Source organism: Agrilus planipennis, unplaced genomic scaffold, assembly GCF_000699045.2.
Source record: "Agrilus planipennis isolate EAB-ADULT unplaced genomic scaffold, Apla_2.0 scaffold192, whole genome shotgun sequence".
Taxonomy (NCBI): domain Eukaryota; kingdom Metazoa; phylum Arthropoda; class Insecta; order Coleoptera; family Buprestidae; genus Agrilus; species Agrilus planipennis.
In genome coordinates, this window is record NW_020442435.1 from 519,428 (window position 1) to 536,584 (window position 17,157).

The 17,157-nt window shown below is 36.5% G+C and overlaps 2 protein-coding genes across 2 annotated transcripts in view; both read right to left on the reverse strand.

Annotated features, from left to right (window-relative positions):
• LOC108738730 overlaps positions 1-8,503 on the reverse strand; it is a 63,848-nt gene extending 55,345 nt beyond the window's left edge. Inside the window, exon 1 of the mRNA XM_018472289.1 lies at positions 6,235-8,503. Within this exon, the coding sequence (XP_018327791.1) occupies positions 6,235-8,419 (2,185 nt within the window). The 5' untranslated portion in view covers positions 8,420-8,503. The remainder of the gene's footprint in view (positions 1-6,234) is intronic.
• Positions 8,504-10,266: 1,763 nt separating this feature from the next.
• Positions 10,267-17,157, reverse strand: part of LOC112906357 — a 60,973-nt gene continuing 54,082 nt past the window's right edge. The window contains exons 2-3 of the mRNA XM_025980308.1: positions 13,388-15,648; positions 10,267-10,367 (exon numbers count right to left, since the gene is read on the reverse strand). Of these exons, the coding sequence (XP_025836093.1) occupies positions 10,267-10,367; positions 13,388-15,572 (2,286 nt within the window). The 5' untranslated portion in view covers positions 15,573-15,648. The remainder of the gene's footprint in view (positions 10,368-13,387; positions 15,649-17,157) is intronic.

The window sequence follows — 17,157 nt, forward strand, 5'->3', positions numbered from 1 at the left end:
TTCTGGAGGACTTTGCATTAAATACCACCCCCACCAACATCCCAAACCACATTAGGTCCTGTTCAAAGTTATTAAAACACCAAACCGTTGAAATTTTAATTCTTGGTTGGTAGTCTTTCAACGAAAGGGTTTGGTTGAAACAGTTGAAACCAGTCTATAATATTTATAAACAATAAAAAACCTGCAAGGTGACAAAATCATCCTCAACAAATTATTGTTAATCAAAACCTGATACACTAACAAGTGACAGAAATCGCAACAGTTCGGCTATACAGATGTATTCTTGTTCTTGAGAAAAAATAAACACAAGAACTATATCGAAATAACAAATAATTTAGTATAGTAATCAATAAATAATATAAATTAGCACAAACGGCCATCCCAATGCAATTTTACACTCTAATTTTTATTTAGAAGGTTTTTTGTTTATCTACATATTAAATAATTATTGCTGGTGTTTGTTTCTTCTTCTTTTGTGGTAGAATTACCCGTCACTGCCGGCTACCCGGTGTCATTAGCCGGAGCTGGGCCGGATACTAAACATTGTGCCGGATCCGTCGGGTACCAGGCCCAAACCGGATATCCGGCTCATCTCCGATAAATAATTACATCAAACGGACTAATTTAATATTAAATTATCCGGAACCCGGCCGAATACTAAACAATGTGCCGGATCCGTCGGGTAACAGGCCCAAACCGGGTACCCAGCTCATCTCTAATAAACAACTGCTTCAAACAGAGTAATCTAATACATATTTAATTATCCGGAATCCGGCCGGATACTAAACAATGTGCCGGATCCGTCTTGTGCCAGGCCCAAACCGGGTACCCGGCTCATCTCTAATAAATATTTGCAACAAATGGACCAATCTAATATCCATCATATTACGTATCTTTTAGTATTACCGACAGGATCGTGTCCTAGTTACAGTAACAACATGTACAACTGATCAAAAAACATATGAAGCAGAACAAAAAACAATAAACTACAAGAAACTAATTATCACTCTTAAATTACGTTGCACACCGCTGCAGGTAAATAATTAATTTCATTCTTTACTAATTGATCATTATATATGTATAAATACGTGTTTTATATCGTACTATGATAAGATATTATTTAATTAATTATATAATAATGGTGCTCGCAACAGAATGTTTTAAAACCATTCAAATATGTATATCCGTTATTCGGAAACAACACGACATATCAAGTCAGGTCGGAAAGTCGAAACACGTCATTCACATTCGTCCATTACTTAACGTTACTTTCGAACATGTTTGGAAATTTTTCGGAATTTATTCGAAACCTCAATTTGAATCTAACTGTGCTTTTTTTAAGAGTGCATGTTTAGAATAGTGAACACGTCGAATAACCTACGCAAATGACATGAGTTGCAATATCGGAACACCTTTTGCACCCAAGTATCGTTGACATTTGCTGCTAGCGCATATTCATGCGATGTATTTAAAAGGGACAGGACCGGGTTTACATAGATTTTAAATGCAAATGAACATTGATTTATGCAACAATTGCGCGGTTTTTTAACGTCACGATTCAAAACATGAGAACATATTACCCAATAAACTTACTGCATATTTAATGATTGCGAAATCATAAGGCAAAACATTCCGCATTTTTTCAAAACTGTTCTGCTAGCTTAAGAAAAAATGAAAACAGCTTTCTTCGACACAAAGTAATCGCTACTTTTTAATCTATATACATATCCAAGACGCGATCAACATCATTAAAGACAGTACAACTGTAGGGATAGATATACAGGGACAAAAGATTAGTATGATTAGATTTGCAGATGATATAGAAGTATTAGCATTTAACAAGGAGTTACAGATATCCTTATCGTTAAATAAAATAATATTGCATTAAAATAAAATAAAAATACTAGCGCGCAATGGAAAAGTAGGGAACAAGTAAATATAAAGATCATTATCATCATAAGATCGTCAGTCCTAAGACTGGTTGGACACGCACCTCTACTCTCCTATCCTGAGCTAATTTTTGCATTTCCCTAAAACTAGAACAACCTACATCATTAACTATTTGCGATAATATGTCTCTGACTAGATCTTTATGCCTGAAAATATAAAGATAGAAAGACGAAAAATTAGAAGGAACTAATTTTCGATATCTAGAAAATGTGGTAACTCAGGATGGAAGGAACAGTAGAGATATAGTACAAAGGATAGCGCAAGGTCGAGTTGCCTTTAACAAAAAGAAGTCAATTAATTCTGTGCTTGGTGTTGATTTTGCACAATATTTCGAAATTTTTTTTTCTTTTTTTACATTCTCGAAGTACCACCTCTCATAGAGAAAATAGATTGAACAACCAAATTTATTTACAACTTTTCACTCAATACAAAAGGAATTTAACGTTGGGTTCCGTGACGCAACACTATGCTCATGTACAATTAATTTAGAAATTCGAAGGAGATTTTTAAAGGTGTAAGTCTGGGGGCACGGCTCTGAACGGGTGCGAAACGTGAACGATAAGCACAGAAAAGAAAAGGTTAGTGTGTTTCGAAATGTAGTGTTAAAGGTGAATGATAAGGATACCGTAGACAGAGGAGAAGGTTAGAGAGAGTAGGATAGATAGATTGGTGGGCATGAAGGGCTAATTAGACATATTAGAATCAAACGGAGTTAAGAGAAGGAGAGGTAGATCTAGATTAGATTACTGTTCACAAATAGTCAAGATTGTTCTAGTTCTAGCTCGAACGTCACCTTTCTAGAGCTCTCCCCCCTCCTTCGTCATGTTAACTCACACTTTCAGCGATCCCCCCAATAAATATTACGTCACAAAAGTTATCCCCCCCCCATAAACGATCGTCTGTAATTACAAGTAGCAATGAGAATAACTCTATCATAATGAAAAATTTTAGTGTTAAGAAAAAATCAACATAAAATTGATCTGTGAATGTCAAATTTCAGTAGATCCTTCCCTCTCGACAAATCTCGTTACGCTAATATGCAATATACCCCCTCCCAGCATCATTTCCGAACTTATTTTATGAACGGTCCCTTGACAGCAGAAGAAATTTGACACAAAACTTAATACGAGCCTGGTTTTAATCAGTGCCGTGCCCAATCGCAAACCGGGGCAGGTCGTTCCCCGACCACAACCATTAAAAAACTAGAATAGCAACAACAATAATAACAACATTGTGTTGCCCTGCAGAAGTATTTTGATAAAAGTCGCGATATCGACGTGGGTGTTTGATAATCTCAGTCCGCTACAAATGAGAAGAAAAGAGAAAGAAAAAAAAAAAGGAACAAACAATTCAATAGAGAAATGCGTACATGCACGCCGAGAACCCCGACCACGGCAAATGTTGAACGGCGCTATTTATTACACAGCATTGCGTCGTGCCATGCCAGTGCAATGCCATAACTAAAAGTGCTATCTCCATTCAATAATATTGCCAACGTTGATCGCGTAGGAAGGCAATCCATACATTGCTGCTTCTTACGAGATTTAGTTTAGGTAAATGCTCGTTTAGATAAGGCGGTTCGGATTTATACTGCGCGGTTAAAAGGGTATGCGGCCACAAAAGTGAGATTTTTATTCAAGAATAAAACTAGTTGAACCCGTTCAAACATAGATGGATGGGTATATCGCCATAGATCATGTAAACCACTTACACAGGGTGACTTAAAATGGACTTTACAAATTTGAAATATAATAATTAATTTGTACGGTTTCAAATGCGGTGTCTTAAAAACACGCCACAATCGTCTGTGGGACCTACACTTCTTCAACGACTTCGTCTGATGTGCTTGGACGATCTGGTGATTCCTTATGACTTATCGAGCACCCTATCTCTATAAAACATTTATGTCACTACGAGGAGGACCTTAGGCATACTTTGTACGGGAATTACGTTGAATTGTTGTCATCGATTTTGATTCTTCAAATCAAAACACACTTATTTACAGCACACTCGGCTCCAGTTTCGCACAACTGCCGCTAGAGAGTCAAAACTTGATGTGCTTCCGTACAAGGGAACAAAAAGTAGGAAAAGAACGAATATAAATATGGAAGAAAAGTGGCTGATTTTAGGTATGTAGGAAGTCAGAGAAGTCAGGACGGATGTAGAAGTAGGGATACAAAGCAGAGGATAACGCCGGGTTGAGTCGCCTTCAGTAAACAGAAGTCACTTCCATTCTCGCGAACGGTTAAGTTAGAAATTCGAAAAAGAGTGTTAGAGGTTAGAAATGAAGAGGTATTAGAAATAATAGGAGAGCAGAGAACTCTATGGAAGTCAATAAGACATAGGCGAGATAGGTTAGGACACCTTCTCAGGCATGAAGGTCTAGTCAGAGACATATTAGAGGCAGAAACATGAGTTAAGAGGAGTAGAGGTAGACCTAGATTAGATTACTGTTCGCAAACAGTTAAGTATGTGGGACGTTCTAGTTTTAGGGAAGTGCGAAGATTAGCTCGGGATAGGAAAGGGTGAAGGTGCGTGTCCAATCAGTCTGAGGACTGATGACCTTCTGATGATGATAAATATTTAGGATGAGTTGCACTTTGTTTCAGTTACCATTTCGGAACAATTTCTTTGAAGGTATAATGACAGATAAAGATTTTAGATAATCTCATTATACAAAGGCAGTGTACTTTCCTGAAGCAGATCACGTATGTTTAATGTACAAATATTTTCCTACTATGAAACAAAAACCGTCAAAATTGATAAAACAAGGAAAAAGAAAAGACCGTTAATTGACATGTTCAACATACAGAAAAAAAGGTACCATCATTCGTAGACAACGCGGATTTATTTATCGACGATTAGCATTTCCTACAAATGTGCCTGTTGCGAAACAAGTTGTGTACAACACCTACCACACGTTCGTAGACGTGCTTGAAAACAAAAATTTTGCTGAGAGAAATGATCACATTTACGTGACATCACGTGAAAACTGAATACGCTTTCCGAATTTTAATTTGCTCACTTAAATGTTAACATCGATCAGATAAAATATTACTGACCGTTTACAGGCACTTTGTATGTGTCTTGCGCTAAGCATAAGCTTGCGTTTCGGTTGAATCGTAAAGAAAAATTTGAGTTTTGACCAAAAAAAAAACACAAACTACAACGGGGATAACCACTGTTGAGATTTTGTACACTAACACTAAAACTAATATAATAATAATAACAAGAATAAAAACGAAGGACTGTGTTGAATTGTGACACTGTTATACTGTAAGTACTACTTCAGAACCCTCAAAATGAGGGAGTGGTTTACTACCATTTATCTCTCATGTTTCGATGAAATACATACATTAATTTAAATAGCCTTGAATGTATGGCTTATACGTTATTAATTAGCAATTAATCGAAACTATCGGACATGGATCAATAATTCGGAATTATTAGTTCTCATCAGCACGCGTAAGCAGCTTCCGGAAATTACCGACCAAAAGATAGTTGCTCCATAAAAATTAAGTTATTGACAGATGATCGCTATTTACTGACATTTACTGGTACGTGGTTGTTCCAGTATTACGTGAAGCAGTTTTTGAAGATTTTTGTCACTCCCTCCCCTTATTACCACCCTATCATTTTGCTTAACCCCCATTCCTCTCCCTTCCCCAAAATTCCGTTACGTAATACTTGAACGTCCTCAAACTCCCTAGACAAAAAATTTCAGTCTCTCCCCAGTCTCTCAGAGTCTTTCAGCGTCTCCGAGAGAGTCTCTCACAGTCTCTCAGTTATTGCCTAGGTGTTTTTATGGATCCCTCACAGTCTCTGTATGAGAGACTCGAACGATAAAATTGTTAATTCAGAGATTCGAGTCTCTCACAGAGAGACTGAATGAATAAAACTGAAAAATCGAGAGACTCGAGTCTCTCGTAGAAAGACTGGGATTTCTGAAATATCTTGAACTTAGAAAATTTTTACCATGACTATCGAGAAACCACTTATTGAGAGATTCAAGTCTCTCGTTCAGACTTAACACGAAATGATAATCTCTCTATGAGCGACTCGAGTCTCTCGTTCAGAGACGCTAAACAGTTGTTTTGAAAGTCTCTCTCAGCGACACCATAGAGACCCGACGAGACACGGAGACTCGAGTCTCGCTTTTAGAGACTCTGAGACACTGAACATTTTTATCTCGGGCTGTACCATATGAAACATCCTTTCTCATGATAATCTTCTGCTGCCTATAATTGAGACCGTCTAACAATATGCCAGATGATAGTGACTCACCTATAGTGTTCTCTGCCTCACCACCACCCACAGAAGACGAAACCAGAGTACAATTTGTCAACTGACTGTTTTTACGTAACAGATTTCCGGTCCTCCGTTTTCGAACTGCGTACGTGTGCACAGGCACTATCAATTTTGGTCGTGGAATCGAAAATTCACTCACCCGACTACCCCTTTCACTGTCCCTGTCACTAACGTTAACAACGTCGGTCACTTGCGACACCACCGCGACTTGCTTCGTTTGCTTCGTGCTAGGACGATTTTCTAGTCTCAAAGTGTCTACGAATTTCTGCTGCACATTAGCACCAATCTTGTAAATGTCGTAAATGTCGTTTCTTGGTGACATTTCTTGATCGGAATTGACTTTTTCGGAACTGTTACGGAAGTCTTCGTCATCTTCTTCGATGCTCCCGTCTCCTTCGTCTTCGGAATTGCTACTACTAGATGAACAGTAAATATTTTTCGGGGGAATTCTTTGTCGAATCTTTTTTGGAGATTCGTAGTAACCACTGTCGTTACGGTCCAAACTGACGTCAGTACCAGCAGGTCCAGTTTTGGTAAAATTTTTCGTCAAAGACTCCGCCGAACCTGTGAAACCCTCTTCGTTGTCTCGAAGGTAATCGTTCTGGTTGTCTACCCAAGAGTGTGTTCTAGTTTCTGCGGTATTCTCCCCATCTTCGTCAGACTTAGTTCCACTTTTTTGTAATTTCCTTGGCAAAGCGTACAAGGCTTCCTTATGGTTTTCGCCATTGTAAGGAACTTTGAGATCATCGGAATCATTCTGGATTTGCGAAGTTTCCCAGGATCGCAAATCAGAAGAATTATCGTCTTCCAAGTAAATGTGGTCATCTGTATTTTGAATGCTGGTTCCTATTTCAGTACTTTTGTCGTTAAATCTTACCGACTTTTTTGTAAGATGGTCTTCAAGATCATTAACGACTTCCTTGTAACGGTAAGCATGGGCGTTTCCATTTGGAATTTTCGTACGAGGTTTTGGTTTAGGTATTTCCATTGGTGGATCGAAAACGTACTTTTCTTTAGAACTATTTTCAGTTTCGTTGTAGTTTTCTGTTACATCAATGTCACGTTGAGATTGTGGAGCATCTTCTTTGCCGTCGCTCTCCTTGGTGGTGTTACCAAAGTAATCCATGGGATTAAATTCACTTTGGGAAAAAACCAAATAGGGTTTGGTTGATTGCGGAGAGTGATGCCCATTAGTAATAGTGTGGGTACTTTTATGTACAGATGGAGTGTCTTCAGTTTTACTTTTCAGTTGTTTTCTAATTATTTTACCGTAGCCCTGCTGGTTATCGTCAAAATTCTTCCAAGACGCCGTAGACTCTTCGCTATCTGAACTTTCAGCATCTTCAGAACGATTTGGCTCGCCGTTCATAACAACGTCGGGATTTGGTTGTTTTATAAATGACCAGTTGGTGTTACTGTAACTACTTACGTTCATCTCTCGATGTATATGATAATAATCGTCATATTCATCCGAATCGGTATAATTTGGGGTAGATTCTAAAGGCGATACGGTTTTGTTGAGATCATATAAATTTTTTTCTGACGCTGATTTTGTGACAGCAACACTTCTTGCTGTTGGTTTTAAAATATTTTGTTTATTTTGACCGAATTGGTGTACGGTACATTCGCCACCTTGTTTCTTTTCAAAAGCCTTCTTTTTTTGGGTGGTGGACTTAGGGGTGGCCATTTCATGAAACGATGTACTTCGACTAAGATGACCGTTTGTAATTTTCGGCTTTCTGTCCAACGTAACATTATTACTGTTCGTTACATACACTTCATGGGTTGATGAATTTTGGCTAAAGTAACATTCATCCATTACGGTTTTATTCTTGTTATTGAAATGGGATAAGTACTTGTCGCTGTGGTAACGATGATTTCGAATGCTTCCGTTGCTACTACCTTTATCAGAACCAGATCCGCTTTTGTGATTTTTCCTGTACTTTTTTCTTTCTAAAGTGTTTTGGTATTTGCCCATCTTTGACCCGAAATTGTAATCTGAGCTACTCTCACTCTCGTATGAGTTGGGTATCGATAAATTTCGTTGGGTATCTTCCCAACTGGCTTCGTACAATCGGCTCCTCGTGCTGTTGGGTACATCCATTTCCAACCACGCGGGATCGTCCAGGACAGCTTTTCCAGGATAATGCTTCAACTTCATTTTGATATTAACAGTGTCAAGTTTCGGTCAAATTATCTGTTTATCATGATGATACTTCGGGTAATGTGTTTGGTATCTATAGAGTGAGAAAAAAATGCTTAACATCTTTGCCCGAAAGGCTGTCCAAATGCCCAATGAGAATATCTGATTTTATCGTTATCGCATTGAAAATAGTCATGAAATACATATGTGCATATTAAGCGAAACTTAACCAACCCTAACCTCACTTAATGTAATATATTTTACAACAGGAGCGGATAAGAATATACGTACTGGTGGAGAAAAGAATTACAAAAACATCACCGATGGTCAAATTCATTAACACGTAAATCGATTAAAAGCTAGCATTGTATAGATACAGATTTTACGAAGTATCACAAACGGCGCGCAAAACGCCATCTGTGGCACAGTGCTACATTTAGTGGAATTCAATAGGTTCAACGAGGTTCATCAGTGCGTTTTTCTTTTGTTTGTTCGTTTCGATTTCGTATCTTCCACGAATTTGAACTACACCATGGTGTTCAGCAAGTACATATTCTTCAAATATAGCATTGTACTACAGATGGCGTTTACCGCGCCGTTTGTACTACTCCATAAAACGCTGGTAGAGTTGATAAACTGTAAAACAAATAAAGTGGATCATCCTGTACAGCGTTAATGGGAGTAGGTAGGTAGTTTCAAAATAGACCAGTAGGACGAGAAACGGTAATGATTCTAAGAGCCCACATGTAATAACGTAAGAGTTCAAGTTTGTTCTTCACTTAACGCCAGACAAAGAATAATCGTACGTAATCTTTCATCGTGACAAACGTCCATTTATTTACTGTTAGCGTAAGTACTTTTTGTTTGAAGGAATATTATTGTGTGGCGAGACATTTAATAAACATATTCAAGGCGAGTTCGAAAATTATTCATGAACCTATAATAACTGCGAGCGCGTATAAGGATATCATTAAAACTCTGGACGCCCCTATTTGATTTTTAACTAATTTAATTAAATGAATTGAAAAATAAAGAGATATTTCAGAGATGAATTGGTGAAAGTTTAAACAAGTAGGCATAATTGTATACGTCAGACACGATATTTTGTTCATAAGGCTGCAAGTTACTTATATCATAATATTTTCTTATGGAGCCAGTTCAGCTGTTTTTTATAACCCACGTATGTATATAACATGCATACGCTTAGTTTATAAAAATCCGTTAAATATTGCATAGCAATAAAGCCAATGACGATAGTACAATCAATTACTTTCATTCCGAACAATATATCAACTGTCCTGGATGGGTGGAGTCATTTAACCGTATGATGACGGAGGAATACTTTGGATTGCACAGACTCTATACCATCTACCGAACAGATTTTTTTCAAATCTTTACTACAGAATTATTGCTTTTGGTAAATGTCTAGATGACGGCCCCATAAAAAGTTATCGGGGTTGAAAGTTGATTATTTTGACAATTTTCATACACTATAATTCAAATAAAATTCAATAAAAAAATTATTTTTAAGCGGATGGAGAAAAACCCGATAACCTAACCTAACGTACCCTATTGATAAAGATATTTAAATAATGTTTTATATAACTTTCTGAATATTTTTATGTATTTTTCATTAGTTTTACCTTTGAATATTGTTTAAGAATGACTATATAAATATTTACATGCCTAGAAATGNTATATAACTTTCTCAATATTTTTATGTATTTTTCATTAGTTTTACCTTTGAATATTGTTTAAGAATGACTATATAAATATTTACATGCCTAGAAATGTATAAAAATTGGCATATTTATTAACGTTGAACCCCCATAACTTTTTATGGGGGTGAGAACGCCACGAACTTTTTATGGTACAGTGGTTGGGAGACATCCTCTTTCGACATCCCCCACTTCCACCCCCTTCGGGGGGCCATCATCTAGACCTTTACCTTGCATTTTAATATCCTCTACATGGAGTTTTAAATTAAACAAAATACAAGTAGTATTAAATGGAGAACATGACAAAATTAAGGACGATTCTATTAAAATTTTTGTCACGATCGACTGTCCTAATAGCCACGATTAACATCATTACGGTCCTGTTGCGTTTTTTTTTTAATTTATTGTGCATCATTCACGCTTGCACGTTTAATTAATGCACATTCTTTACCAAACTTTTTGAAAATTAACTTTGTATATTTCATGACAATTCCATCTTAAAATACATTTTACCGATGGTCGTTGTTCATGGTAACGTTGGCTTTGCTGTTAGTTTCTGAATTGTGCCGATCACTTTGCCGTGTCGACCATCAATTATTAAAGTTAATATTATGGATTGAGAAAAGAGGTTATTGATTCCCGAATGTGTCATCGTCCTACAACGCCGCGGTCTTATGATTAGCTGTAGAGTTGAGTTATGATTATGATATACTAGTGTAAGAAGCAGGTTTATAGTGCGTTCGTATAAAGCGTCATTTTTTGACACAGCGTTGGCTTTGATCGTGGGTCAACTGGGATGTTAATGGCGTTGACCGATTATACGTAAATTGGCGGAAAAGTATAAATTCAATTTTCTAGGATTTGTTTCTAACACATACAGAAAAAGTCTCATTTCAAAAGCAACAATGATTGCCATTAGTCATATATAAAATTCCAATAATTCGCTACTACCGCTAAAATTAGTAACAAAATAAGATAAATATTAACTTATTACTAAAATCCGGCTCGAAGGACCATGTGTAGCGATGGAATTAGTTGATAACTAAACCATTAATCCAATATCTCTTTAAATTAATGAACACTGACAATTGAAAATTTTAGAATGTACCTATACACCACTATAAATATCTAATATATATAATATACCATTCTTATCGTTAGTGAAAGGCTAACATTTAAGATAGAAACACTGAAAGGAGTACGAGAAAAATCACTTTAAAAGTTTCAATTTTTTTTATTATTAATTTAAACATAGTCCGAGTTAATTATTTTTTTTCTTTCTGCCTCTGACAATAAATGGCTTTCATGAACAATATCTTAAAATTGACGATTCATCGTTGTGGTTAACAAAAAAATGAGTAGAATAGTCAGTGAACATTTTAACCTGTATGCGATTTACTCATTCAGTAATCAAAAGTACAGTTACTTTACAGGATATTATATATACCTGTGCATTACCATGATGCAGGTAAATGTTAAGCTGCGCGAAACTATTTTGATGACCCAGGTGAAAGGTTAATTGGGATTTAATGTGCTAATAAGCAATTATTCCATATGCGGCATCCGGAAAACTGTTGCGTATAACGTTTTAAATGCACCGTATCTCGTTAATACACGTTCATAAATAAGCAAATATGTCCACACATTCGCGAATACTTTTGATGAATTACTATTTCAAATGTAACCGAAAATACTTCGTTGTAGTAAAGGGCAATGACTGCTGCTGCAATGTACATATTTGGGACATGAGATTTGGCAAGTAGTTCATTACCTACAGTAACACATTCGTTTTCGAATTCTATTTAATTTTTTTTTTTATTTAAAAGAAACAATAATCTGAAATTTAGAAATAATACTATATGCAGTGTTTTTGTCCAAAAATTTAAATCGTGTTGAAAACTTCATTTCAACTAACCACCTTAAATGGAAATAATACCTAAACGGAGCGAATTTTGACTCATATTACATTTATTGAATACTCCTAGTAGATATTAAATAGCGATCACCCTAACAGACATACAGACCGTACCAGGCTCTAGGTAGAGGAAGTAATTGCAGTGTTAAGTTTGGTTTTCATATTAAATTCTCTGTAGGAAAGTTAGGATATAATGACTCAGTTTAAACTGAAATATTGTTTATTATGATTGATTCTCAAGAAATCATATCCGGCTATAGTGACCCAAATGACGACATTTTTGCTCATTTTTCTGACCCTTTTTATGTATATTGATATTACAATACGTCGTTCTTTTCGTTTTTCTGTTAATAAATATATACAATTTGTAGTTTTTCTCTCTATTAAACTACGATGTCATTATAAGCGTATTCTACTGTAATTGGCAGTTTTCTTAATAACAGTTTTATACAACAAGTATCAGTAGCTTAAAGGCGAAAAAAAACTTGCACATTGTTACTTTACAAAGAAATTTCATTTTTTAAGATTACTCAAGTTTATTTTTCCGAAAAATACATTTTTACATGGAGAAAATTAATTTTCTAGACAACGCAAAAATTTCAATTTTCGGTTGTAAATGACTGAATTTGCCGTAGAAATAGTAGAATTTATTAGATAACTTGTAATAATCTCAATTTTGATATGTTTCTCTAAAAGTTACTTCAAGTTTCTTAATAATTACTATTAATTTTGTAATATCAACTAAAATACCTAGGAAATTTATTTCTGCTGGGATTTTATTTTTACAAATTCGGGTTCAAATTTTTATTATTTTCGCTTACGAAGCAACGGACTAGTGGGATAAATTTAATATTTAGGTAAATTTTCGTTTTTCATTTTCTCCGTGTAATATTTAAAAATAATGAAGAAGAAAAATCACTCGAATACTAAGTCCTTCTAGATGAGCTAGCTGAGATTATTGTGGCAATTATTAGGATGGAGAGGGGGATCCCTAAGTTGCGTTTCAAAGGAAAACATTTTTAGATTCGATGACTAACGCTTTTTCCACCAAGGGGCCGTCAAAGTTAACTAAAGGTTTTCGTCAATCTTAAATATACGTATAACTAACAAATTCGTGTATGTTGAATTTAAATGTCACATTCATTTGGATATATTTTGGTGTTTTGAAAGTCTCTCTCAGCGACACCATAGAGACCCGACGAGACACGGAGACTCGAGTCTCGCTTTCAGAGACTCTGAGAGACTGAACATTTTTATCTCGGGCTGTACCATATGAAACATCCTTTCTCATGATAATCTTCTGCTGCCTATAATTGAGACCGTCTAACAATATGCCAGATGATAGTGACTCACCTATAGTGTTCTCTGCCTCACCACCACCCACAGAAGACGAAACCAGAGTACAATTTGTCAACTGACTGTTTTTACGTAACAGATTTCCGGTCCTCCGTTTTCGAACTGCGTACGTGTGCACAGGCACTATCAATTTTGGTCGTGGAATCGAAAATTCACTCACCCGACTACCCCTTTCACTGTCCCTGTCACTAACGTTAACAACGTCGGTCACTTGCGACACCACCGCGACTTGCTTCGTTTGCTTCGTGCTAGGACGATTTTCTAGTCTCAAAGTGTCTACGAATTTCTGCTGCACATTAGCACCAATCTTGTAAATGTCGTAAATGTCGTTTCTTGGTGACATTTCTTGATCGGAATTGACTTTTTCGGAACTGTTACGGAAGTCTTCGTCATCTTCTTCGATGCTCCCGTCTCCTTCGTCTTCGGAATTGCTACTACTAGATGAACAGTAAATATTTTTCGGGGGAATTCTTTGTCGAATCTTTTTTGGAGATTCGTAGTAACCACTGTCGTTACGGTCCAAACTGACGTCAGTACCAGCAGGTCCAGTTTTGGTAAAATTTTTCGTCAAAGACTCCGCCGAACCTGTGAAACCCTCTTCGTTGTCTCGAAGGTAATCGTTCTGGTTGTCTACCCAAGAGTGTGTTCTAGTTTCTGCGGTATTCTCCCCATCTTCGTCAGACTTAGTTCCACTTTTTTGTAATTTCCTTGGCAAAGCGTACAAGGCTTCCTTATGGTTTTCGCCATTGTAAGGAACTTTGAGATCATCGGAATCATTCTGGATTTGCGAAGTTTCCCAGGATCGCAAATCAGAAGAATTATCGTCTTCCAAGTAAATGTGGTCATCTGTATTTTGAATGCTGGTTCCTATTTCAGTACTTTTGTCGTTAAATCTTACCGACTTTTTTGTAAGATGGTCTTCAAGATCATTAACGACTTCCTTGTAACGGTAAGCATGGGCGTTTCCATTTGGAATTTTCGTACGAGGTTTTGGTTTAGGTATTTCCATTGGTGGATCGAAAACGTACTTTTCTTTAGAACTATTTTCAGTTTCGTTGTAGTTTTCTGTTACATCAATGTCACGTTGAGATTGTGGAGCATCTTCTTTGCCGTCGCTCTCCTTGGTGGTGTTACCAAAGTAATCCATGGGATTAAATTCACTTTGGGAAAAAACCAAATAGGGTTTGGTTGATTGCGGAGAGTGATGCCCATTAGTAATAGTGTGGGTACTTTTATGTACAGATGGAGTGTCTTCAGTTTTACTTTTCAGTTGTTTTCTAATTATTTTACCGTAGCCCTGCTGGTTATCGTCAAAATTCTTCCAAGACGCCGTAGACTCTTCGCTATCTGAACTTTCAGCATCTTCAGAACGATTTGGCTCGCCGTTCATAACAACGTCGGGATTTGGTTGTTTTATAAATGACCAGTTGGTGTTACTGTAACTACTTACGTTCATCTCTCGATGTATATGATAATAATCGTCATATTCATCCGAATCGGTATAATTTGGGGTAGATTCTAAAGGCGATACGGTTTTGTTGAGATCATATAAATTTTTTTCTGACGCTGATTTTGTGACAGCAACACTTCTTGCTGTTGGTTTTAAAATATTTTGTTTATTTTGACCGAATTGGTGTACGGTACATTCGCCACCTTGTTTCTTTTCAAAAGCCTTCTTTTTTTGGGTGGTGGACTTAGGGGTGGCCATTTCATGAAACGATGTACTTCGACTAAGATGACCGTTTGTAATTTTCGGCTTTCTGTCCAACGTAACATTATTACTGTTCGTTACATACACTTCATGGGTTGATGAATTTTGGCTAAAGTAACATTCATCCATTACGGTTTTATTCTTGTTATTGAAATGGGATAAGTACTTGTCGCTGTGGTAACGATGATTTCGAATGCTTCCGTTGCTACTACCTTTATCAGAACCAGATCCGCTTTTGTGATTTTTCCTGTACTTTTTTCTTTCTAAAGTGTTTTGGTATTTGCCCATCTTTGACCCGAAATTGTAATCTGAGCTACTCTCACTCTCGTATGAGTTGGGTATCGATAAATTTCGTTGGGTATCTTCCCAACTGGCTTCGTACAATCGGCTCCTCGTGCTGTTGGGTACATCCATTTCCAACCACGCGGGATCGTCCAGGACAGCTTTTCCAGGATAATGCTTCAACTTCATTTTGATATTAACAGTGTCAAGTTTCGGTCAAATTATCTGTTTATCATGATGATACTTCGGGTAATGTGTTTGGTATCTATAGAGTGAGAAAAAAATGCTTAACATCTTTGCCCGAAAGGCTGTCCAAATGCCCAATGAGAATATCTGATTTTATCGTTATCGCATTGAAAATAGTCATGAAATACATATGTGCATATTAAGCGAAACTTAACCAACCCTAACCTCACTTAATGTAATATATTTTACAACAGGAGCGGATAAGAATATACGTACTGGTGGAGAAAAGAATTACAAAAACATCACCGATGGTCAAATTCATTAACACGTAAATCGATTAAAAGCTAGCATTGTATAGATACAGATTTTACGAAGTATCACAAACGGCGCGCAAAACGCCATCTGTGGCACAGTGCTACATTTAGTGGAATTCAATAGGTTCAACGAGGTTCATCAGTGCGTTTTTCTTTTGTTTGTTCGTTTCGATTTCGTATCTTCCACGAATTTGAACTACACCATGGTGTTCAGCAAGTACATATTCTTCAAATATAGCATTGTACTACAGATGGCGTTTACCGCGCCGTTTGTACTACTCCATAAAACGCTGGTAGAGTTGATAAACTGTAAAACAAATAAAGTGGATCATCCTGTACAGCGTTAATGGGAGTAGGTAGGTAGTTTCAAAATAGACCAGTAGGACGAGAAACGGTAATGATTCTAAGAGCCCACATGTAATAACGTAAGAGTTCAAGTTTGTTCTTCACTTAACGCCAGACAAAGAATAATCGTACGTAATCTTTCATCGTGACAAACGTCCATTTATTTACTGTTAGCGTAAGTACTTTTTGTTTGAAGGAATATTATTGTGTGGCGAGACATTTAATAAACATATTCAAGGCGAGTTCGAAAATTATTCATGAACCTATAATAACTGCGAGCGCGTATAAGGATATCATTAAAACTCTGGACGCCCCTATTTGATTTTTAACTAATTTAATTAAATGAATTGAAAAATAAAGAGATATTTCAGAGATGAATTGGTGAAAGTTTAAACAAGTAGGCATAATTGTATACGTCAGACACGATATTTTGTTCATAAGGCTGCAAGTTACTTATATCATAATATTTTCTTATGGAGCCAGTTCAGCTGTTTTTTATAACCCACGTATGTATATAACATGCATACGCTTAGTTTATAAAAATCCGTTAAATATTGCATAGCAATAAAGCCAATGACGATAGTACAATCAATTACTTTCATTCCGAACAATATATCAACTGTCCTGGATGGGTGGAGTCATTTAACCGTATGATGACGGAGGAATACTTTGGATTGCACAGACTCTATACCATCTACCGAACAGATTTTTTTCAAATCTTTACTACAGAATTATTGCTTTTGGTAAATGTCTAGATGACGGCCCCATAAAAAGTTATCGGGGTTGAAAGTTGATTATTTTGACAATTTTCATACACTATAATTCAAATAAAATTCAATAAAAAAATTATTTTCAAGCGGGTGGAGGTGGGGGATCGAAAGAGGGTGGTCACTTGAACAAAACCCGATAACCTAACCTAACCTACCCTA